Source organism: Hyaena hyaena, unplaced genomic scaffold (assembly GCF_003009895.1).
Source record: "Hyaena hyaena isolate Hyena2069 unplaced genomic scaffold, ASM300989v1 scaffold_1287, whole genome shotgun sequence".
Lineage (NCBI taxonomy): Eukaryota > Metazoa > Chordata > Mammalia > Carnivora > Hyaenidae > Hyaena > Hyaena hyaena.
In genome coordinates this window covers 37,616-61,733 of record NW_024081921.1, presented here as the reverse complement: position 1 = coordinate 61,733, position 24,118 = coordinate 37,616, and the positions used below count along the sequence as shown (strand labels likewise).

The 24,118-nt window shown below is 41.6% G+C and overlaps 1 protein-coding gene across 2 annotated transcripts in view; it reads right to left on the bottom strand.

The window, feature by feature from the left end:
• IL18R1 (interleukin 18 receptor 1) overlaps window positions 1-23,786 on the bottom strand; it is a 37,031-nt gene extending 13,245 nt beyond the window's left edge. The window contains exons 1-7 of one of the 2 annotated variants that reach the window (XM_039223194.1): window positions 23,163-23,786; window positions 17,032-17,136; window positions 13,141-13,384; window positions 8,710-8,875; window positions 5,358-5,508; window positions 3,307-3,369; window positions 1,153-1,273 (exon numbers count right to left, since the gene is read on the bottom strand). In XM_039223194.1, the coding sequence (XP_039079125.1) occupies window positions 1,153-1,273; window positions 3,307-3,369; window positions 5,358-5,508; window positions 8,710-8,875; window positions 13,141-13,384; window positions 17,032-17,116 (830 nt within the window). In that variant the 5' untranslated portion in view covers window positions 17,117-17,136; window positions 23,163-23,786. The remainder of the gene's footprint in view (window positions 1-1,152; window positions 1,274-3,306; window positions 3,370-5,357; window positions 5,509-8,709; window positions 8,876-13,140; window positions 13,385-17,031; window positions 17,137-23,162) is intronic. The other variant, XM_039223193.1, reaches the window with a different exon arrangement.
• Window positions 23,787-24,118: the final 332 nt, after the last annotated feature.

Genomic DNA, 24,118 nt, shown 5'->3' with positions numbered 1-24,118 from the left:
AAGTGTGACCATTCCTTCCTACGGAAGAACATAGGCTACGTAAGTATTAATACACATGTAATTTGGAACATTTTGCCCCAAAGCTGCCTCCTAGATATTTATACCGAACCAGTGCCCTCTTCGGTTTTAAATTATTTTACGTGTTCTTATTGTGTTTCTAATTTCCATTACTAAACTCTTGACAGCAAAATTGCTGCAATAATTACTATGTCCAATATCAATCTGCCAACAATGAATGTCACCGGGTAGGCAACTGGTAAATCGGTACTTCCGTGAGACAACCTGCAACTGACAACCTTGGGAGACTTGTCCATGTTGATAAATTTCCTTAATGCTTACTTTTAAGAAAGATAATCACAGGAATGAAGGTTCTAAAAAGAAGCTACAAACTATCTCTAAGGCACAGGAGGCAATGTCTCTGTCAGTGTATCTCATACCTATCAAAGCAGTCCCCCCCACCCCCCCGGCCCCAGAACTGTTTTCAAATGACTATTTCCTTCTTTGTGATTTTCAGGATTTATCCAGTTTCTGATAATGAATTATTTTTGGACGATAAGAAAAATAGAAGGTATCCATGTGTAAGTAAAGGAAGGGATGTAGATCTGGAGACGTAGTAGTAGATGGCCTGCCTTTGGCATTGGCTGCATCCAGAAAAGATACTTGCAAGGAAAGATACTCTGCACCCTACCAACTCCCACCCGATCTGGCGGTGATGTGTGGCCTTTGCAGACAAGCATGCCTACTGCACACAAGGCGTCCAAAGTAACTCACGCATATCTCAGTCTCCTGACATTGTCTTTGCTCTGGCACTTTAGTGAAAATAAGGAACTGAGCACAATTTTCAAAATCTTAAGTAAAATCTCCATCCCCATCAGATCCTGAATGGCCAAAAGCTACCTTTTGTCAGGTGATGCTAAAAAACGTCACTGACCTTCTTTTTCTAGTTTAGATCTTGACACTAGATTTCTGCATAATCCATCAGCCTAAAGAATGGTAATTATCATTATAAAATACGTAAATTATAAATTAAAATTTAAGCTTATCTCAAACCCCCAATCAGCCATTCAGGACTCTGGTGTGTTTCATATCATGGATCTATGACACAACGCAATTTGTATATATCATGATACATAATACATCACATATACATACCTAATTTTTGTTACGTTCTTTTCATGTACATTGGGCTCCTTTCCATTTTCGTCCCACAAGTTCCAATAAATCGGATCCCTTTCATTCGCCAAAGCAGAGCAATTGAGTTCTACATCTTTTCCTACAACGAATGTTCTGATCTTAGAGATTCAGGTTTCCCAAAGGGGTAGAATTACTATAATCAATATATGTTAACCCAATACATAAAGCTAATGAAGTGCTACATTCCAGAAAGAAAGAGATCAGCCTTTTTAAACATTTTTAACATTAATTTAAAATGTTTAAATATGTATAAAGCAGAGAAATTGGGTAGCAGTTTTAAGCCATCAACAGAATATGAACTGGTTTCTCTTCAAATGTTTATGTTCAAATAAGTTATTGAAACTTAGAGTGGCCAGTGGGCCTTCTTTTCAACATACAGTTTAGTAGGTAGGGCTAACACTCCCATGGCAACTTCTAGAAAAACAAAAAGGATAAATCACATAAAAAAAATGGAATTAGCTAACAATTAAAGACATCAAAGTGCAGTGAAAACAAAGAGAAACAGTTGAGCTGAAAATGCAATCAGGAGAAGCACTTCTAGGGGGAGCTGAGATGTTATTCTTTGGAGAAGTTGGTTTGGGTTTGTACAGCACAAGTGAAGTCTCCTAGAGAAAAGAAAGCCCAGGGGAAATTCTCACAGGCTTGCAGAATTATTGCTGAAGGCTTAGGCAACAGAGGAGACCACAAAGGCTAAAGGGCCTCTCCTACAGTCTCGAGGTTCTTAGGAGAGAAAGTCCCACTTCAGGGAAAAGGTGTCTAACAAATAATGAACGAAGTCCCTGTATGCCCCATCCCCCGTCCCCACCCCCTAACCTCACTGCAAGAAATACCAAAGGAAAGGTTTCAGACTCACAAAAAATTATCCCAGATGAAAGCAAGGCACTACATGAGCAAATGAAGAGCACAAGAAAATACAAACAGTTCAGTAAATATAAAAGAATTTCGGTTACTTAAAGCAATAACAGTGCCGATCTACCGTGAGTTTTATCACATATGCAGTAGAGAAATATGTAAAATAATGGCACAAAGTGAGGTAAGAAGACAAAGGAAATTAACTGTGGCAAGGTTCTCTCATGTTGTGAAGTTATAAATGTCCTGAAATGCCCCTTTGATTTCCTGTACTAAGACAAAGATACATACTGTAATCTCTAGAATGACTTAGCGAAGGGTACAGAAAGGTATAACTAGAAAGAAAACAAAGAATATTAAATAAAAGGAAGAAAAAAATACTTTATGAATCCAAAAGGAAGTGAGGAATAACAGGAACAAGTAACAATAAGGCAACTAACAAACAAGTGACAAGATAAGATGCTTCATACCTTCATATCTTATCTTCATACAAGATAAGATACATCATTAAATGTAAATGGACTAAGGGGCTCTGGGATTGCTCAGTTGGTTAGGCATATGGCTCAGGTCATGATCTCACAGTTCGTGGGCTCAAGTCCCGTATCAGGCTCTGTGCTGACAGCTCAGAGCCTGGAGCCTGCTTCAGGTTCTGTGTCTCCTTCTCTCTTTGGACCCTCCCTGCTCAGTCTTGCTCTTTCTCTCTCTCTCTCAAAAATAAATAAACATTTGAAATAATGTATTTCAATCACCTAATACAAAACATGATTTAGCATATGTGAATTTCTTCTTTTCCTTCCTTCCTTTCCTTATGGAAAGGAATTACTCAACTGGACATGTTAATTTCATCAAGGCCTGTCTAGATGGTCAATTAAGGCCACTGATTCAAAGTTCATTGATTCATCAGTCAAATATTCAGAACACAGGATAAGTCTGAATCATTTCTCCAGAGTGTTCTCTCACAGGGTTTTTGTCTCTAAGAATGACCATAAAGACTATTAGAGAAAAGTCACAATGGGGCAACCAAAACCCTATGTAAAAACCATGGATAGTTCTATGTTTTCAACATACTGTTCATTTTCAACAGCCTAAAAATGGCAACATTTGAACAATGGCATACTTTCCTTGCTTTTGTAACTTCCTTCACTAAACCTGGCATGTGTTATGTACACACAATATTGATCAATCATGAATCACATTTGGCCTTGGAAGACTCAATTATGCACCCTGTTCATAAATGTGGAATACATGAATGTCAACATATACCTAATTCCACCTTCACACGGTTAATCTTTGGTCCAAGAAGAACAGGAATTATTTTACTGCGATCTAAAAGTGAAAAAAAAAAGAAAAGAAAAATGTTTCAGCCTTGCCCCGAGCTTCTCTAAGACAAGTATTTGCTGTAATATGCTTACACTATGTAACAAAGATTCTAACTAGTCATCCCTATGTTATATTTTCAGTAAGTAATGGTTGCAACTAATATTGTTTGTTTCACTCTCCATCAATGTGAAGCTAATATAACTGGAGGAAACGCACTAAATTTGGTTTCCCTCAGCTTCTGCTGCTCTATGACAGAGGAAAATGTCCATCCAGGAGAGACAACCACATCCGTAGGGTTTAGATGCAAAGTCACTGGGAAGTGCGTTTCTGCTCCGCCTGTATTCCTTCTGTCTGTCCTTCTCAACTCCTGGAAGACAGATTTATTGGCCACAGGGTCTCTATCCGCGCTGTAGGCAAGGCACTCTCTCAGATGCCGACCCTCCCCTTGCGGACACTGAGGGCAACACAGCTTCAGTTCTCTGCTCTCGCTGAGTCTCTTGCCTCACCTTAGTCCTGGCCCTGCAAGGTGTCCACAGGCGTGGGCTCAGCTCTCCTTCTGTTCCGGAGTGGCTTCTGACCTTGACCAGAGGCACATAATACTCTCCGCCTCCGCCTCCCTGCAGTAACACTTTGAAAGGAAATAATGCCCCTAGCAGCCTCCCACTGAATGCTTTCATACAGCCCAGGACAGCGATAACTGCAGATCCTTGAGAGCCCCTGCGGTCCTATGTTGAAATTGCTATGTTGTCAAGTTCTCGTTACTCTTCTGGTCGGCACTGGCGACTTTCTCCATGACCTAGACTTGCCCTTCTAGTACATCTGGCACTCCTGGGGCACATACAAGTAACGTCCAGAGCAGCCTTCCTGGGGCTTACCGGTGCTCAGCAAACTCAATGCCTGAGCCCAGGGAGTAAAAGGTGACTCAAGAGCTATCCTGCAGCACTGTCACCTACCTAAGCTCTCTCAGGAAGTGTAATGCTGCAGAGCGAAGGGTCGAGACGGGAGGGGTGACTGTGTGGGTAAGAAGTGGAGGATGAAACCCACAAAGTGCAAGCCCTGGTGAGTCAGATTTGGTTCCTCTGGGATTCAGAGTCTCTGGGCAAGCCTGGAATGGATGTAAGTGGGCAGCGTGACCGGGGATGCTTCCAGAGAAAGAAGGAACTCTCAGGCCTTGAGAGTATGGAGGAACATGAACTGATTCAAGGACGAAGGGGCAAGAGGCGGTTTTGCTGAAAATTGCTATTGCTTCTCTTTCTCTGGATCCATCACCCCTGCCCCCGCCCCCGCCGCCAGTAATGTCAGTGGGAGCCCTGGGAAGAGGTGCTGTAAAAGGATATCTTTAGGACAGGACAGCTTTAAGACAGTATGCCATCTACTAAAACTCAATACACATCATTGGAAACCCCGAGTCCCCTGTCCCCAGCGTGTCTTCCTCTCCATCCGTCATGTCCCACCTCTAGACTTAGCTCAGAGTCCCCTGACTCTGATCTTCTTCTGGGCTCCTTCTGCATCCTAACGTCACACAGATGTGTCTGGTTTCATACACCAGGTACTTCTATGTGGCTTATCACCTCTCCTGACTATGATCAAATCCCTCGACAATAGTATATAAGTCACCTCATTGCCTAGTTCCCTGCTTCCTTTACCCCTCAGTACTCAGATGCTCAGTACAGTTTATTGAATACAGTCACCCTCAAAAAATACCTTTTGAGTGAAGGCATACACTGAACAACAAAACATTCCACAAATAACTCAAATACAAAATAAGAGTGAGACATTCTCCTATATAAAGGTCATTTGCTATCCACCCCCACAATCACCAATCTCTCTAGTGTGGTGAATGATGCTCAAATTATTTGACCTTTCTATTTGAGCTAGTGATGTGGTCACAACTCGAAATAAGTTGTCTCTGGATTCCTGTTCTGGGTTAGAAGAAAGAAAACTCTGTTTTATAAGATATGCTTGTTTCTTACCAATTCTAAAGTTTCTCTTACCTCCAACAATGGTGATATTGATGGTTTTGGTGACATTAAACAGTTTTCCATTATGAGGGATGAAAAACACACAGGTGTAATATCCCTGATCTTTAAACTCTGCATTCTTCTGTAAAACTGGGCTTTTACCATCCTTTATCTTTTTACAGTCCTGTTTTGTAAAAAAGAAAAAAAAAGCAAGTTAAAATATTTTAAGTAAAAGCAGTATCATATTACAATATTACACTGATTCAAATTTTTAAAATATTTTTGTAGAAAAAGGGAAACAGGATGAAAAGTAGCAATTTCTGAGTCGATGTCCCAGTGATTTGGTACTGCCTATGCAAAAACAATGAAACACAGTTCCATTACTGTTATTATTACTGTTATTAATACATGCTAGGAAGTAGAATATAGGAGGAGCTATAGCTGCTTCCATCATCTTCTTTTGACCTCTCTCTTTTACACACAAAAGAGGGGAAAGGGTAAAGAGAAAGGGAGAGGAAGAATGGAGGAAGGAGTTGAAGGATGGATGACAAGGAGAAAAAGAGATTGAACCCTACAACAACAACATTTCATGCTTGGGTGAAAACTTTTTGCACAACTCTATTTCATAACACTTTTAATCTAATTTCATGTACTCAGGAACACCAGGGCAGAGGTAGTGGAGGTAGGAGCAGAATTACTCAGAGACCTGAGTAACTAGCTGACTACCTAACCCCTTGATGTCCTTCGCCAGAAGACAGTGGACTGGTCAGAAATTTATCAAGAATATTCAAATATGTAGGCACACACAAACATGTCTCTCCATCACAAATTTCTATATGGTCACAGGAATGAATGAAGAAAAGCAAAAAAACCCAAAAACCTACCTTCTCCAATCCAGCCATTGGTCACCTATAGAAGAGGTTCTGAAGCAATCTAAGGTCCAGACATGAAGAATAGGAACTAAATTGCTAAACTTGACAATGTGATGCTGTACCTGTAAGCACCAAACAAGAAGAACATACTGCCCACATACCTCTCTTGAACCTGCCAAAGCTGGCAGCAAGGGACCCCTGCTAAAGCTGGGGCAGGCCTAGGGGTTGCTCGAAATGGGTTGGTGAAGCACCCACATGTATCCCTCAACTAAGTAAATTGTCTGTGTATGTCAAAGTTTTATAAAGCCAAACTTTTTTTTGAAGGCACGTTAAAATGTCAATGAGTCTTCATTTTTATTCCAATCAGTGGCTTACTGATTTACCTTCCTTGCTCTCCTCCCATCAGGTAAGCCAGGATCAATAGACTGAGAATACTGAAGCAGTTAATCATCTAGCTAAAAGCCTCCTTGATAGATCTCTTTTCTACATTTAAATATCCACATGTTGACATTTCTTAAAACCTAGTACAGGGAACCTCACAAATTTAAATGTATTGCCAAGTATTTGCACACTGGACAGGAAATAGAATCAAGTGAACTCAGGACTAACTCAGACATTTAGAAAACATGTAGATAAGAGCTCTCCTTGAAAACTCACAAGTGGTCAAACAAAAGATGCCAACAAAAGTTTCTAGGAAATCATCTATAGCTTCAACTTTACAAAGGACTTCTGTCTGGATCATTCTCCATACAGCCCATTAAAACTTCCACGACAGAGTCACATTTGTTCTTCTATAGAAATAATATTGTCAGGTATGTTCTTCTATAGAAATAATATAACTTGTGTTATGTGGCTGCATGTATGTATATTATGCATGCAAATATTATATATGTGCAGACTGTACATCTATATGTAACCTGTATGTTGACGTATATATAATATCCACAGTACTGTCTAAAAGAGCTCTTACCATTCAAGTTAAAGGTATACCAGCTGAAGAACATAGGCAATCCACAAAAGAAGCAATACTGAGATGCAATAAATATATAAAAATGTTTAAGTTATTATTAAGAAAAGAAATGGAGAAAAAACTACTAGAAATTACAGAAATTTTTCATGCCAGATTTCTAAATGTCTAAAAGTATGACTTCTTGGTGTGGTAGTGGTGGTTGAAAAGAGGGTTTTGAACTCCCCAAGAGGAGTCAGCTACTGTGGAGCAAAAGCCATAAATGTGCTTATGGCCTTTGATCCAATAATCCTACTTTTAGGGAATGATTAAAAAATAAAATTATACACACACTAAGAGTTACAGGAATGATATTTATTTTAGCCTTATGAAGAATAATGGAAAGTAGGAAACTAACAAATGTCCAATACCATGGGATTACTTAGATAGAAGTATAAAAAACACTGGAAACCTAGATTTGGAAAAATGTTTAAAGATGCAGGGGGATAATCACAATATACTTTTTAAAGGATAAAGGAAAAATACAGGCATAAAATACCACTTTTTATTTTTAAAAAAGTTTCTTTTAAATACCACGTTTTAAAGGTAGATGTTGGGGCTCCTGGGTGGCTCAGTCAGTTAAGCATCCAACTCTTGATTTTGGCCTCAGCTCATGATCCCGCAGTATGCGAGTTCAAGCTGTGAGTCAGGCTCTGCATTGACAGTGTGGGACCTGCTTGGGATTCTCTCTCTCCCTCTCTCTCTGCCCCTCCTCTGCTCTCTCTTTCTCAAAATAAATGAATAAACAGTTAAAAATAAAAGTAGATGTTTACACACACACACACACACACACACACACACACCCTAAAGTCTCTGGCTAGTGGGATTATGAGTGAGCTCTGCTAATTTCATTGTCCATTTTTCCATCTTCCAATTTCACAAAAGGAACTCATATGTTTGTTGCGGGGGGGGGGAGTATATACAATAGAATTTAACGTTTTAAATACACATGGCAGAAGAAAATGCAAACCTATAAGCTAGCAATCTTAAAAATCAATTTCCCAAAAGGGAAGGGCAATGAAAGAAGGACAAGGAAGAAGGAAGTGTTATCATTTACCGAACAGTTCTAATGGGGAGAGGACTCATTTTAGCAACCCTGCTGGGCGCCTGGCTCAGAGGCGCCAGCTAAGCTGTGTGTGTGTCGTGGGGGGGGGGGGGGGGGGGGTAGTCATGTGGCCTGCGTGTGATGAGACCAAAATGTTCCTCGGCCATCAGATCCTTACTCTGGAATTTTGTCTTTTGTTTCCTCAAGTCTTGTATTTTTAAGTTTATTTTTTATTTTGAGAGAGAGAGAGAGAGCACATGTGCAGCACGCAGGAGGGGCAGAGAGAAAGAGAGAGAGAATCCCAAGCAGGCTCTGCACCACCAGTGCAGAGTTCTCTGTGTGGCTCGAACTCGTGAGATTATGCGTGACCTGAGCCGAAATCAAGAGTTGATGCTTCACTCACTGAGCCACCCAGGCGCCCTTTTCCTCACGTCTTAAGTTAAATTATTTTAAAACCATTACCTTATACAATGCTGTTCTATTGGCCAATGGTTGATAGTAGTCATTTTTACAGGGTACATGCAAAGATTTCTGAACTTCTATGGTTTTACTAGTTAGTAGTTTTTCAGCAAAACAGCTGTCTTTACTTCTTCCAATGACATTTAATTTCCATTTATGAGTATTATTTCTATGAAAAATAAGGTTTAAAGATATTTTATTAGTACAGAGACTTTGCAAATACCACCTTTCAATAGCCAATGAAATTCTTTCCATATTATTGTATAAAGAGACTTATTCACTGATGCTCAGACTCTGCTCCATTTTGGTCCTGTGCAGCAAGAAATGTACAATTGTCATGGGATGGGGCAAGGGGCAGTGGAGGAGAAGAACCTGAGTGGTCCTACACACACACACACACACACACACACACACACACACAGACGCACGCACGCACACACACACCCCCTATTGCATACCATCTATTATAGATGTCAGACAGAAATGTTTAAAATTTCAATGAGCTTTGAAGATGGGCAAGTTCAAAGACTCTTAACCCAGGCTGGGACAGTGGCATTGGTTTCATGAGGTCCACAAACAAACTCTTGAACTTGTGTTCTGGAAGTTTCTATATACGCACCAGGTTTTATATTCCTTTGGGCAGTTTCTTCCAATCCTCTTCTCCTACTGTTGAGTAAACCCATGTCTGGATTGGCTGCCCTCACCATTGCTGTACTAGCACTTTACATGCCTTACTGAACAAAGGTTAGTTTGAATAGATTTTATTATCGTTCCTTCTGATTAGAAATTAGTAATCTGGAAGAGGAAACAACTTTAACCCTGTTTTTACAAAGGAGCTCCATTTTTTTTAAAAGCTTACTTATTTTAAGAGAGATAGACAGAACGAGAGCAGGGGAGGGACAGAGAGAGAGAGAGGGTAAAAGAGAATCCCAAGCAGGCCCCTCGCTCTCAGTGCAGAGGATGACACAGGGCTCAAACCCACGAACCTGTAAGATCATGATCTGAGCTGAAATTAAGAGTTGGACGCTTAACTGGATGAGCCACCCAGGTGCCCCTAAAAAGGAGCTTCTAAGAAAGGAAATGTTTGCAACATGATGTTTGTTTAAACTGCACATTCGAAGGGGGCCTGGGTGGCTCAGTCGGGTAAGTGTCCGACTTCAGATCAGGTCATGATCTCATGGTTCATGAGTTCGAGCCCCACATCAGGCTCTGTGCTGACAGCTCAGAGCCTGGAGCCTGCTTTGGATTATATGTCTCCCTCTCTCTCTGCCCCTCCCCTGCTCAGATTCTGTCTCTCTCTCTCTCAAAAAGAAATAAATATTAAAAAATAAATAAACTGCACATTCGATATATGGATCCACATACTAAACGCAACAGACGTGTGTTAAGTTGTCCTGTGTGCATGACACATTTGTACCCACCACAGGCTCTTGCAGCCCCTACTCTTCACCTGCAGTAGCATGGAAGGAAGACCAGCACTCACTGAACTCCAGGGATTGTATGGAATATGGACAATGGAGATGACTATTTCCCTTACTTGTGATCTGAAAGCTAAAGTTCATGTAGCAACAGGGCCAGAATGCAAACGCACATGAGCTTGGCCCTCAAGGACAGGACTGCACTGCCCAATACTATGTTTTCACAGTCGGTGTGTGAGTCTGGCCCCTCCTCTGGGTATGCATTCACACAAGATTGGTCAGGACTGGGCGGGAAGCGGTGGGTGGGTTGACAGACTGTCCTAAAGTTTGAAAGCAGTAGGTCAATGGCCATGGACCATAATAGAGCTACCTGGTCCTTGAAATGGATTCAGAATCCCACTGGCATCATCTTATTCTCAAGTGTGTCTACTGTTTCCCCTACTTCAGTCCCACTGAGCTGGAAAGAGACCTATTTCCAGATCTTTCTGTCCCATCACTTATGAAGAAGAGAGTACATGCATTTCATCTTATCAGGCCATGTTGTTCTCCACTTCTGCAGTCCTAACACCCAGTAAGTCCTGACGGGTGGAATGCTCCCGTGTCCCCACCACCGCACTGCGGGTGCTGAAACATGTGGATGCCGGCCTTGCTCGAGGAGTCAGGCCAACTGACCCAGAGCCTTGATCATCTGTGTTCTCATACAGGGCCATCCCATCCTGGTTGCGGGAGCCACTCCTGCCCCACAAGAAGGGATTTGAAAAGCTCTGGGCCATTCTTGTGAAGCCCCTTACCAAGCCAAGCTTGTTTGTCAATTCCGAACATGATTGAGTCAGGATTTGCTTGTGCCTTTTTCCTCTATCTTCATGGCCTCCCCTCTACCACTGAAAGCCCCCTCTTTCCTGTGTCCCCTCCCTTCTTGGTGGATTTTCCCCTTAAAATTTTATCTGACTTGAGGATTGAGGTATCAGTCTCCAGAGGCATTTGATTATTAGCCGAGGACTCCCTAGAAATGAAAGGATTATGGTTTTAATGGTGGGGGAAAGGATTCCAGGGATGGAATCCGGCCTTTGATGGATTCCACACAAAATTCCAAAGGCTCACTCCCACGTGTGCATGCGCGTGCGCGTGCGCACGCGCACACACACACACACCCCTCTGAGGCAAACCAGTGAACGCTATTTGAAAAAGCCCCCATCTTCAATACCTCTAGGCACCCAAAACAACCTGTGTGGAGTCCCAGTTACTTTCAAAACCATTATAAAGTCTGCTCCTGATACCATCGCTTTCGTCTCATCTTATTCATTAGCCTCAAACATGCTTTAAAGTTTGTCACCACAGCCCCGGAGCCACCGCGCTGTTCTAGCCCTGGCACACCCTCTTCCTGGTTCGCCACACGTCTCTGACAGCCTGTTTATTTGATTATTCCACTTTTCCTTCCTAACCCAGGCTGTGTTCCCCACCTTCCATATCAGAAGGACAGTTAATGCTTTCCATCGCTATCTGTCTCCAAGTGACATTTGTAGATAACTGACTCCTCCCTTCCATGTGCTCTTTCTGCCCAGTCCAGAATGCTTCCTTGAGTCATGCCTTTATTCAGTCAGGACTAAGCAGATTTTTTTTTACCCTATTTGTGAGTATTCATTCTACTTTTGTGTGAAAAGACCCAGTTGTGACCCGTTTCTGGAATCATCACCCTTAAAGGGTCACATAAAATTCACTGCTAGTCGAAACAAACAACAGAAAAAGAGTTCTCAAATTTCTCTGACTCCTGGAAGTGCCTATGCATAAAAACAAACCCAAATGACCTCATTGTGTGTAAAACCACAGGAACGATAACAAGGTTTCACTGTCCTATCTCACTGTGCTCTCAACTGCACTGGCTGTCAATAATGATCAGGACCCACCCCAGAAATCTGCTACATCTGCCGGCGGGCGTACCACCACCACTCCTCTGGCCCTGAGCTATCTTCCACAAGACAGTGTCAAATCTCTATAGAAATACACGTAGACATACATACCCATGCAAGTACGCACACTGCACCACAAATGTGCCAGATAAACACTATGGCACCAACACTAATAATCCATCACATAGATCACTGCTTGTCCAAGTTACTCCTTCCCGTCTCACCCAATAATGTATATAGAGAACCCAGTTCAGTGATAATCATTGACACATTCAGTTGGTTGCTCTTGATGAGGAGTGTCCTGGTATACACTGGAGTGGTGTGGCCTGCGAAAGCTGTGCCAAGCTCTTTCTGTGCTCTGCTTTCTCACTGCCCCTGGCTGTAGGCTTGCGATTGACTGCAAAACCCACACACCCTTCACTAACACTACCGCCTGGCCCTCAACAGAGCCCGAAAAAATTAACTAGATGTGTCCATATCAATTCTGACCCCTCTCCTCACCCTGAGGGTATCACCCAGGAAGCCAAGGCTACCCCGTTCACCACATGTTCATTATGGAAACTTTGCCAATTTGCATTTGGCCAGCAACTCTTGACAACAGGAAAAGCTGAATTTTAAAACGAATTTCATTTGCTACCCACTTACCTTTTGAAGGATCCCCTAAAAGAAATATTAAGGTAATCTTTTACTAAGGCCACTAAATGGGGTGTCTGGAAGGCTCAGTCGGTTAGGCGTCTGACTTCAGCTTGGGTCATGAGCTCACTGTTGGTGAGTTCAAGTCCCGCGTCGGGCTCTGTGCTGACAGCTGAGCCTGGAGCCTGCTTTGGGTTCTGTGTCTCCCTCTCTCACTGCTCTTCCCCACCCATGCTCTGTCTCTGTCTCTCTCAAAAATAAACATTAAAAAATTTTAAAAAAAATCACTAAGAAGATAAACACAAGGATAACATTTAATTTAATTTCCCAATAATGAAGTATTTATTGAATGTTAGAGGAAGAGTAAGGGAGAATAAATGCATGGATTATTCTTTTGGACTGCTGTATATTTGATTTGCGGAACTAAGCCCAAGAGTGCTATGAAATATGCTATCGCAAAGGGAAGTCATACTCACCCCTTTTGGAAAATGTAAGATCCACTGTCCTCCAACTCAATTGGCCAAAACTCCAAAATATAATCGTGCAAAGTAATTCTGGGTGAACTTCTTGAGTTTAGCTCAGTGTGTCCATGTGATCCATTGTTCTTGTACCACTTGATGGTGGTTGTTTCATTATTGTGCTCAGATGCTGATGAGCAGTATCTCAGATAGAAAGATTCCCCTTCAATTGCAGTGACGTGATGACGTGAAATACAGGTTTCTTCATAAGATTAGCAAAGTGAAAGGAAAAAACTCAGGTAAATTTTTTCTTTCCTAATGCATTAGATGAATAAGCCAGGTTAGTAAGAAAATCGTAAGCAATCTCAGTATCTCAGTCATGTGGGTTCTCTTATCATAGGGCCAATCCTTCCAATGCTGCTCACTTTTAGGACATAAATGAAGACACAATTTCCAACAGCTTTTCCCAAACAGGAAGGTACCAAAACTTAACCTACCATAGCTAGAAGACAGATAAATGTAGTGTAAGCTTTTCAAAGAAAATGCTACCCATTATAATTTCTTTGTAAGGAAAGCCATAGAAGTCACAGCATTGCCAAATCTACACCACGCCCCCAAAGCTGGAGAGTTGCCATGGAAATGAAAACCAGAAATTTGGAGGCCTCAGAGTTCTTCATCTGTCTCAGCAGAAGTGTCACCTCGCCTGCTCTCAACCAGCCTGCCTAACCTTTTCCTGGGCAGACGGGCAGATGCATAAGGTGCTCCGATGTAGCTTAGAGCGTGTGAGAGTTCACTCTCTCTCCAGGTTACCATGTGGATCATCAAGAATTGATTAATATAATATCATTCCAAGTCTGGGTATCTGCCACTTCCCTCCTTACATTCCCATACAATGTTATATTCGTTTCAGATGTACAACATATTGTTTCAACAATGCTATACATTACTCAGTGTTCACCATGATAACTGTGGCCACCATTTGTCACCATACAATGTTATTACAATATTATTGACCATACTTTCTATGCTGTACTTTTCATCCCCATGACTTATTTTTATTTTATAAATTATAGTTTATTTCATAGTCTAAAAATATATTTTACATATCATTTATTTAAATATTTATATATTTTATATTTTAGTATATTTTATATTGTTTATTTTATACATTATAGTTTGTTTTACAGTTATTTTATAACTGGAAGCTATAATCCCCTTTTTCTATTTCACTCACCCCCCACCCCCACCTTCCCTCCGGCAACCACCAATCTGTTCTCTGTATTCAAGTGTCTGGATTTGTTTGTCTGTTCATTTGTTTTGTTTTTTAGATTCTACCTATAAGCAAAATCATATGGTATTTGTCTTTCTCTGTCTTATTTCACTTAGTGTAATACCCTTTAGGTCCATCCATGTTGTCACAAATGGCAAGATCCCATTCTTTTTGTGGCTGAGTAATATTTCATCACACACACACATATATATGAAATAAAATATATAATATACTTATATGTGTGTGCATGCATGTGTGTGTATACACATATACATATATATCTTCTTTATCCATTCATCTATCAATGGACACTTGGGTTGCTTCCATATCTTGACTATTGGAAATAACGCTACAATAAACACAGGGGTGCATGTACTTTTCCAGTTTCCTTTGGGTAAATACCTAGTAGTTAAATTACTGGATCGTGTGGTATTTATATTTGTAATTTTTTAAGGAAGCTCCATACTGCTTTCCGCAGTGGCTACACTAATTTATATTCCCACAAATAAGATTAACTGAATTTTCAGAGTGAGAATCCTTAAATTAACTAGAGCATTTCTCCCAGGGCATGGAGAAAATGCCTCCTCTATAGTTAGGGTCTATTTTTCAAAGCAACTGTTTGGTTTTAATTCGATGTTGTTAACCACAATGTAAAGAGGAAGTGGCTCAAATGGTAGAAGTAGTCTTTGAAAACATGGATGTCAAATCTACCTCAAAGTACAAGTGTTAATGCATATCAACCTTGTGTTTGGTGGTTGTTCTAGAAACTCCATTTCACATTTTGGTTCTCCAACAGAGAAGGTGTGATACATGTGTAAGTGTTAGTTTAAATGGGCATCCGAAAAGACAGTATGTCCAAAACAATTTGATGTGTTTTCCTGTTTCAGAGGTATAATAAGCATAAAACCATACAATATGCGCTCTTCTGTGTTTGGATTCTTTCCTACATAATCATGACTCTGATAGGCATCCATGCTGCTGCATGTGGCAGTGATTTGTTTTTTCTCATAGTTATGCAGTATCCAGTTGTGTGGGTATATGACAATTTTTCCATTCTATTGGTGTTGAACATATGAGTTATTTCCAGGTTTTGGCCAATATTTTTTTAAAAACTTCTAAAAATATCTGTGTCTGTGTTGTGATAGGCATATTCACCATTTCTTTCTGGGAGTAGTTATCCTTTGAAGAACCATAACCTGGTTTACATTCTTTCCAGGGGTAGATGGTTGGAGTGGGAAGTTCTCACTCTCCTGGCAATTAATGGCTTCAGCTACTAACCTTATGCTTAACACTACAGACTTTGTTGATTAGAAATGGTTTTTGGTTGAAAAGAATTAGTGGAGTTCAAGGTGTGTGGATTGCCCATAACAGGTACTCACTCCCATTTATACATGAATAGAGAGCAAGAATCCAGCAGTGTCAACAACCTAGATGTCTGTGTTTGGAATTGCCTTGAGTTGGGACAGTAAATAGGATGTTGTCACTCAACTTCTACTAGGTTAAATGAAACCTCCTGTAGAATATTGTCATATTTGCTTAGAGTAAAGCCTTTATGAAGGTGTCATAAAAGCACAAAGAGCTGGGACCTTAGTAACCTTATAGAATGGGCTGTCTGGCTGTTTCTGAGCCTGAAATATGTTTCATTATAATTTGGGAGCAAGGTTATTAACGTATGTCTATAAAGTAAGGTACCCATGATGCACACTTGTCTGCACCTTGCTTTTTCACTCAGCAGCTTCTAACAGATTATTCCATTTCCAGAGGAGCAGATCTGGATAGTATTGCATTGTATGGATCTCAACAAAACTGGACCCACTTAAGTAAATATTGGACAGGAATTATTTGAAAGTATCAATTTGCTCTCTCTCCCGCAGTAGTTCTCAACGTTGGGGGTATGGGTTCATATGTTTCCCTCTCCCAGATGACAGGTCAAGCAAATCAGTATTTGCATTCCCACTTTCTCTTCCAAAGCATAAGGAGAGCCTTGCTTATCAGTCATGTGTCTCTTCTCCAAAGGATCCTGATGAGACCACAGAATCATTCTCTAGGAGTTTTTAAGTGATCACTGCTACTACTAATCAGGTAAAGTGGGTACCTGCCACCTTACTTGTTTTCCCTCGTCTATATAGTCTTTCTCAGGTACTCCTTCTAACTCGAATATTTCCCTCAAGACCTGTAAGGTATTCCCACTCTCTGTCTTCATTACCTAAATAACAAGATGAACCTTGGCCTTCATGTTGGCAGAAAAATAATGTGTATAAAAGTTTTCTAAATATCAGTAATAAAGATGGCTGTGAACTCTTCAGTTTCCAATAATACAGAGCAGATTTTCATCTCAGACCAATGTAATTTGTTTCCAGATATAGTCCTGCTCTCTCTCTCTCTCTCTATAAACTCAGAGGGCTAAATCCTTTCCTTTTCAGCAATCCCATATGATTCTTCACTTGATTCCATTTCTATGAACGTTTTATTCTCTATGCCAGGGACACAGATGGGCAACTCACAGAGTAAAATTTAAAACCACTAATTTTAATAAATTCAGCATCTTCAGTAGCCACCTCCACATAAAAAAAGTGGATCTTTGATATTCCCTCTCAACTTCCAACGAAGTATGCCTGTGAATGATTATAATTACTTACCTGAGGTGCTTGTAAACATAAGCGCCAAAAGTATCAAGAGCAGTACTATATGATGCATATTTAGGATCCATACTATATGATGCATATTTGGTTTGAGTGGTTTCTCTGGAAAACAGAATAAGATGGGTTCAGCCAAAACTTGTAAACAAACGTATACCTGTCTCATGAAGGAGACTTTAAAAACTCCTCCGGCATGTACACTTCAAAGACGTCAGTACGATAAGTTTTCATATCCCTTAATACAGCCACCAAGTGTTCTCAGAACTTTCAGTTGTATACAGTTCATAACATTTCCTGTTTCAGCATCCAGAAAAATCCCACTGGTACAATTTTCTGATACAGGAGAGGCTGCTGTACAGAAAATCTACTGTTCTATGAAAGAACATTCTGTGAAATACCAAGATATGTACGGCAGGTTTGCTCGTGTAGGAGTGTGTGTGTGTGTGTATGTGTGCTTTTTTTTCTCTCATCACACCAAAATGCTCATCGTGACCTTCCTTTGTGGCTTAAATTTTTAAACTTTGATCTTCCTTACACCGAGTGTGAATATTTCATAAGCAATCCCACGTTCCCTGCATAACACATCCTGAGCTCCACTGGGTGGAGGCTACAGAGCACAGTGGAAGAGCTTGCTTTCCGGGGCATGCACACCTGGACTGGCATTTCCAGCTGGAGCCTTGACCAGCTGTACAAGTTCGGGCCACCTAAAAGTTGCAGAGACTACCTGCTCATTACCGAAACGGAAGTGATGAGAAGCCCTGTCACCAAAATTACCAAGTGACATGATGAGCTAATGTTTACTAAGGCTTTCTGGATGCAGAGTGGCCTGTCAGTCCCAAACAATTCTCTTACTAACGGCCGTGCACCTCCCGCACTTCAGAAAGAAGAAAAACAGTTCATGTCCAAATCCTGGATGAAGTTTAAGGGTTGCACAGTCAAGCCCTTTACTTCAATCTTTATGAATAACTTCACAAAGCAAAGTATCTGATGTAATTTCCAAGAGATAATAATCAATCATGTAAAGATAAAAGGGTTAAGTACGTATGGAAAGTACCAAGTGTTCAAAATAACTACATTAGAATATTTCTATGGTTCTATGGTTTGAAATCAACCCCCCACCCACGCGCGCGCGCGCACACACACACACACACACATATTTATTATTAACTATCTATTCTATTCCCTTGAGTGGAATGAAAAGTGTTGTTTCCTCGGGTGAAGGTTGACCCAGCTTTGTAAAGGGCACTGCTGTTTTTTTCTTGGTTTTGGTTTTTGTTAAATTTCAAGGTCTACTGAGAGATAAAGTTATTAAGAAATAATCCAGCATTCTGATGAGTAAACCCTGAGTTTCAATATAAAACATGATAAGAACCCAGAATACAAATTACCTGATATTTGTACTGTTCTGTGTGTGTAAACATAAAAATTTTAATGTGCTTTTATGGGTTTAAAAGATTAAGATATTAAATAACAGAACTCATTTCCAAAAGAAAAGCTATTCTGGGAAATGTCACATTTGGTGCTATGTGTGATGTTGATTATTATTTTGCCTTTCCATAATTTTTAAATGTCCTTCTTCTTTCTTCCTTCCTTTTTTTTTAAAAGAAGTTTTCTGATTTCTAAAGTATTATATGCCCGATATGGGACATTTCTCAAATGAAGACTGAAAAGAAGAAAATAATCTCAGTACGCAAAATAATTTAACATGTTTCCTTGTGATTTTCCTACATATTTTCAAATAATTAGGATTATGTTTAAGAAATTTCATATCCTTCACTTTCCACATATTAAATGAGCACCTTCCTGTGTCACAAAAATCTCATTATTACCATCATCTTAATTGCTACATATATTCCTTGATATGGGTCTAATTACAATTTATGAGATATATTTTGTTACAAAATAACCCCATGACCATCTTCTCATGTCAGTTCATATGGATCAGTTCTTGGAGAACGGCATCTGGTGACAGGCTGGCTGGATTTGAATCCTTATCCTACTCTTTATCAGCTGCATAACATTGGGCAAGTCACATATAGTCTCTGCTCCTCAGTTTCTTCATCCAGGAAAGAGTAACAATACTACTTCCCAGAACTGATGGGAACATTACATGAGTTACTATTGCAAAGTATCTGGTACCTAATAAATATTACTTATTTTATGTATTTACCTTTCCTATTATTTTCTTGGTGTTACAACAGAGATAATACAGTGGATAAGTCAAAGAATACATTTCTTTGTATTTGAGAGGGAAAGAGAGAGAGAGACATAGACAGAGATAGAATGAGTGGGCAGGGAGAGGGGCCGAGGGAGGGAGGGAGAGAGGGAGAGAGACAGAGAGAGAGAGAGAGAGAGAGAGAGAGAGAGAGAGAGAGAGGGAGAGAATGTTAACCAGGCTCCATGCTCAATGTCAAGCCTGATGCAGGGCTTGATCCCACCACCCTGGGATTACGACTTGAGCTGAAATCAAGATCAAATGGTCAACTGGCTGGGCCACCCGGGGACCACAAAGAATACGTTTTAAACATGATAAACACATATACAAAACCGCATTCCAGAAATGTTGCAATAATTCATACTCCTCAGCTGCAGAAGATAATATCCATCTATCACACCCATGTAAGCACTGAGCATTCTCATTCTTTAAATGTAATTAGCTGATCAAATTGGTAAATAGTATCTCATGGTTTTTTTAATGGTATAAATAAGGCAGAATATTAGGCATATATTTTTAGTTAATTTATTCCCATGGGTATGGACTACCTTTTTATACCTTTGGTCCAATTCTTACATGTTTTAGTGTCTGTTTTTCAATTTATTTAGTTTACCTTTAAATTCCTCATTTACTGTTTTCATATATGGGAGACTTCCCATTTATGCTGTCAAACCCAGCATTCTTTTCCTTTGTGCTTTTCCATGACTTTTACATGTAGCACATTCCTTTCCTCTCAGTGGTTAGATGTATACTCAATGTATACTTCCTTCATTTCTTACGGCTTCAGGTTTTATTTTTACATTTAAACTTTTTTATCTGTTAACAATTGTCTTGGTTGGTATGAAAAGTAGGTCTAACGTAAGTTATTTTTCTGTAAGAGCTACTAATTGCTTCTCTATAATTAAAGAGTCCTGTCTTTGCTTTACAGTGTGCTGACAGCATAGTTATAAGTATGAACCCTCTGCAAGCCCTCCGTGGAAATCTAACCGTATGACTGCTCAGGTGCATACATATGCAACTGCGCGCATGCGCACACACACACCTCTCTCCTCTTCCATTGTTTTGTTTTTCCATTCATAGCACTTATCACTAACTGACACACTTTATTTCGTGTTTGTTTATTATCTGCTGCATTAATGAACGCAGTAGATTCATTAACTATGTACAGCTTGGCATCTTAGGTGATCATCTGATCCATCGCTACCCTCACATAACTTAATTTTCGCAACCCTTCTTAAATCATAACATCTGGAAAAATATGTTTTAACAGCGGATGTGAAGTCGACCTTGAGCTTAAAAAAATAATAATAATGCCTGGGTCCTCACCCAGACACCTGAGGTACAGCCTAGGCTTTCTGATAGGTAAAAATCATCAGGGTGATTCTAATTTGCAGCCAAGGTAGGAAGACACTAATCTAGGTGGCTTATCTGTATACTTAAAAGTAAATTTAATATATCACAAATATATATATTTAATAATAATATTTAAGACATTAAGTATCTGTGCATCTATACGTATGCGTCTATAAGTGGGTATCTATGTGTACACACACACACAAAGAATAGTCACAAACGCCCCCTGAGTAACCAAATGGAATGTAGTTTTCTCTGAATGAAAAAGATCCTCTTCTAAAAATTGTGACTTCGGGTGCCAGTTACATACAAGCCCACTGTTCTCTCTGACCCCCAAGGTAGTACAATCCAGGGCCCCTGCAGAGGGTCTGAATGTTCATTCCTGAACCCCGGGTTCTGCCCAGCTGCCCTGTTTACAGACCCCACCCCAAGCAAAGGGACCATTCTCTAGAAAAAAAACAATTCACAGACACCCCACATTTGTGAGGCCACTTCAAAGTTCTTTCTGCTAAGGAGGCTGAGACTGGCTCAGGTGAACAGGTCCAGATTGTAGAAAGTTATGCTGAGCCACACATCAATAGATGTAGATTGCTTCGGTGTAAATCACCCTTATTAGCAAAATGAAATTGACTACCTCCTAAGATAAGCTGCCTTGATGAAAATCTTAACACCAGTGATTTTTAAAATAATTTTTCTCTACAGTGTTCAAAACCTTTGAGATGACAAAACCGCCAAACGCAAAGAGGAAAAAGTGATCTCGGACAGAAAACACACACATGTGCGCACGTGTGTGCCCATTATTTACGGTTGAACTAGGGTTTCCATTGCAGGGCCAGGAGAATCATCCCCATTTCTTTCGTTGTCTTTTTCCCATAGGTGTCTGCTGGGATCCGTATGCTTCCCCCACCTCCACCTGTGCCTGCGCCTACCCTTCCTGCTTCTAACTGCTGGCCTCCTGTAGTTCTTACAGCCTGCTCAGTGGTTGCCTTCCCAAGGAAGCTCTCGAACGGCTGGTGCCCCAGACAGCCTGTGTCCACACCCATACCACACTGCTTTCCCATTATTCCTGGATTCATCCCTGATCCCTGGGACTTCCCTGAGGACAGAAATCCCGTCTTTCCGTGTTCCCACCCGGCTTGTTCATAGCCTTTCTATGTGTTTTTGTGCTGGCAGGAGCGGGGAGCGGTCATACCCTCCCAGAACCTGCATAAAGTCAGTTTCTCCCAAATGTACACCCTCCCAAGCAATCCAAGGCCTTGGGGTTGAGATGTGTGCCCCAGACCCCAGCGCTGCATAGCACCAAATGAGTGTTGGTGGAGGTTCCCAGGAATAGAACAAGGAAGAAGGTGAAGTTAATGCCATTAGGTGTCTATATCTGCCTGGGATTGCCGAGTCTTTAATTTGTCTCATATCTGTAGTGCAACTTGCTTGGGGTTCCGACTCCTGGAGGCACGTTGACTTAAAGGCAAAAGTTTTGGAATTAGAGACAAATTTTAGCACAAATCTGTGATCTATTACTTAGTAGCTGGATGCCCTTGGATAAATTACTAACCATCTCCGTGCTTTGGTTCTCCCTCTTTTATTAAGCATTATGATAGTGCCTACTTCATTTGGCCTACAGGAGGAATAAATAAAAACAACGGATCTAAAAGTTTCCTACACAATGTCAGACAAGAGCTTAATAAGTGAAAACTACCAATTATTTTAGCTGTTTTCACTTTTTCAGAAAAAAAAAATTGGGAAAGTTTTAACCTCTAGAATTATACTATCAGCAAAGGTTGATGATGCTGTCTCACCAGCTATTCAGAAGTGTGTGTGTGTGTATGTGTGTGTGCATGTGCGTGTGTGTGAGCACGCATGCATATATAGGTGTGTGTATATGCGGACACATGCACATCTATACACATACATACTCAATATTTATATACATATCTGCACACACACACACACACACACAGAGTCATTACTTATGGTGACTCCACTTACGATTTTTTTTATTTTACGATGGTGCAAAAGACATAAGCATTCAGCGGAAACCATACCCAGAATTTTGAATTTGGATCTTCCCCCAAGTCAGTGTTATGCCCTAGGGTCTTCTCTAGCCCCGACTCCTGGCCGGCCAGAGGATCATGAAAGTGAACAGTAGATACACTTACAGCCATTCTGTACCTTTGCAACCATTGTTTCTCAGTTTCAGCACACTATCGGATCAACCGAAGGAGATACCCAGCAGTTTATTGTGAGTTACGCATTGTGTTAGAGCGTTTTGCCCGACTGCAGGCTACTGTATATGTTCCGAGCATCTTCAAGGCTGGCTGGGCTAAGCCATGATGTTCAGGAAATTAGGTGTATTAGGTTCATATTCCAGTGACTTACGGTATTTTTAACATCCAGGCTGGGTCTTCAGGACTACCCTCAGCATAAGTGGAGGCAGGCCTGTGCACACAATGGCGTACATACCAAGCTGCTCTTGTTTTCAGAACCCCTGCCCCAGAAGGCTGGGGTGCCCTTTGCCAGGCAGGCTGGTGGCAGAGGGAGAGGGGGAGGGGGCGCCGCTCCTTACCTTCAGAGGGGAGTCCCCGAGGCTGGCGCGGGGGAGGCCTTCCCTCCTCCACCCTGGTGGCCTCAGCGACGGAGGCAAGAGTTCAAAAACCAGGTGAGAAACTTCAATCGCCGCCTCCCCGGCACTGTGAAACACGAAACGAAAGCGAGGAGCCGCAAGTGCGATTAAAGATATAAGGCAACTAGAGAAGGTTGGAGGAAAGAAAGAAAAGAAAAAAGAAAAAGAAAGAAAAAGCTTCTGGCCGCCGCGGAGGCGGTGGGTGGGACGCTGCCCGGCGGTGTCTGCAGTGCTGGAGGTGGGGCACTGCTGGATGGCGAGGAGTGTTCCAGGTCTGGGTTGCGCCAATCCAAGATGCTCCCGGTGGGATCTAAGGACTGGGGGGTATCCTCCCAGTCTGCGGTGTTCCTCTGTGGGGGGCACGCCCTGTCCCAGATGCTCTGGCTCCAGAATGTTCCTGGTCTGGGGCGCCCCTCCCAGCGTGCTAAGGGCTTGAGCTCCTCCACCTGGGCGCCCCGCCTCTGAGTTCCGGGAGCTGCTTGATCGCGGCCGCGACCGCAGGCCGTTGGAAAATCCCGCCTCGCCCCTGCACTGAGGTCGGCTGTGGTCCCCGGTGGCGCGCGGCGGGTCACTGGAGCTCTCGGGCAGTGGGCGGTGGCCCAGGGACCTGCAGTGCCCTGGGCGCTCTGTGCCGCTCCTTGCGCGCCCTACGGGCCGCCGAGAGGTTTGCACTAGAGTAACGTCACCCTGCGTGGGGCACACGGGCAACCATCTGTGGTCAAGGGGAAGGAGCTGGGGGTGGGGGGCTGTACACAAGAAAGAGGCCGAGTATCAGCCCCAAACAGAAAGGACGGCTTCTAGAGATCATCCAAGGTGCGGAGGAAGCCACTGTCGCAAGAGCTCAAGCCTCAGATCTGTGCTGAGGCCTTCTGCTTGTGCGCGGCGCGGGGGGGGGGGTT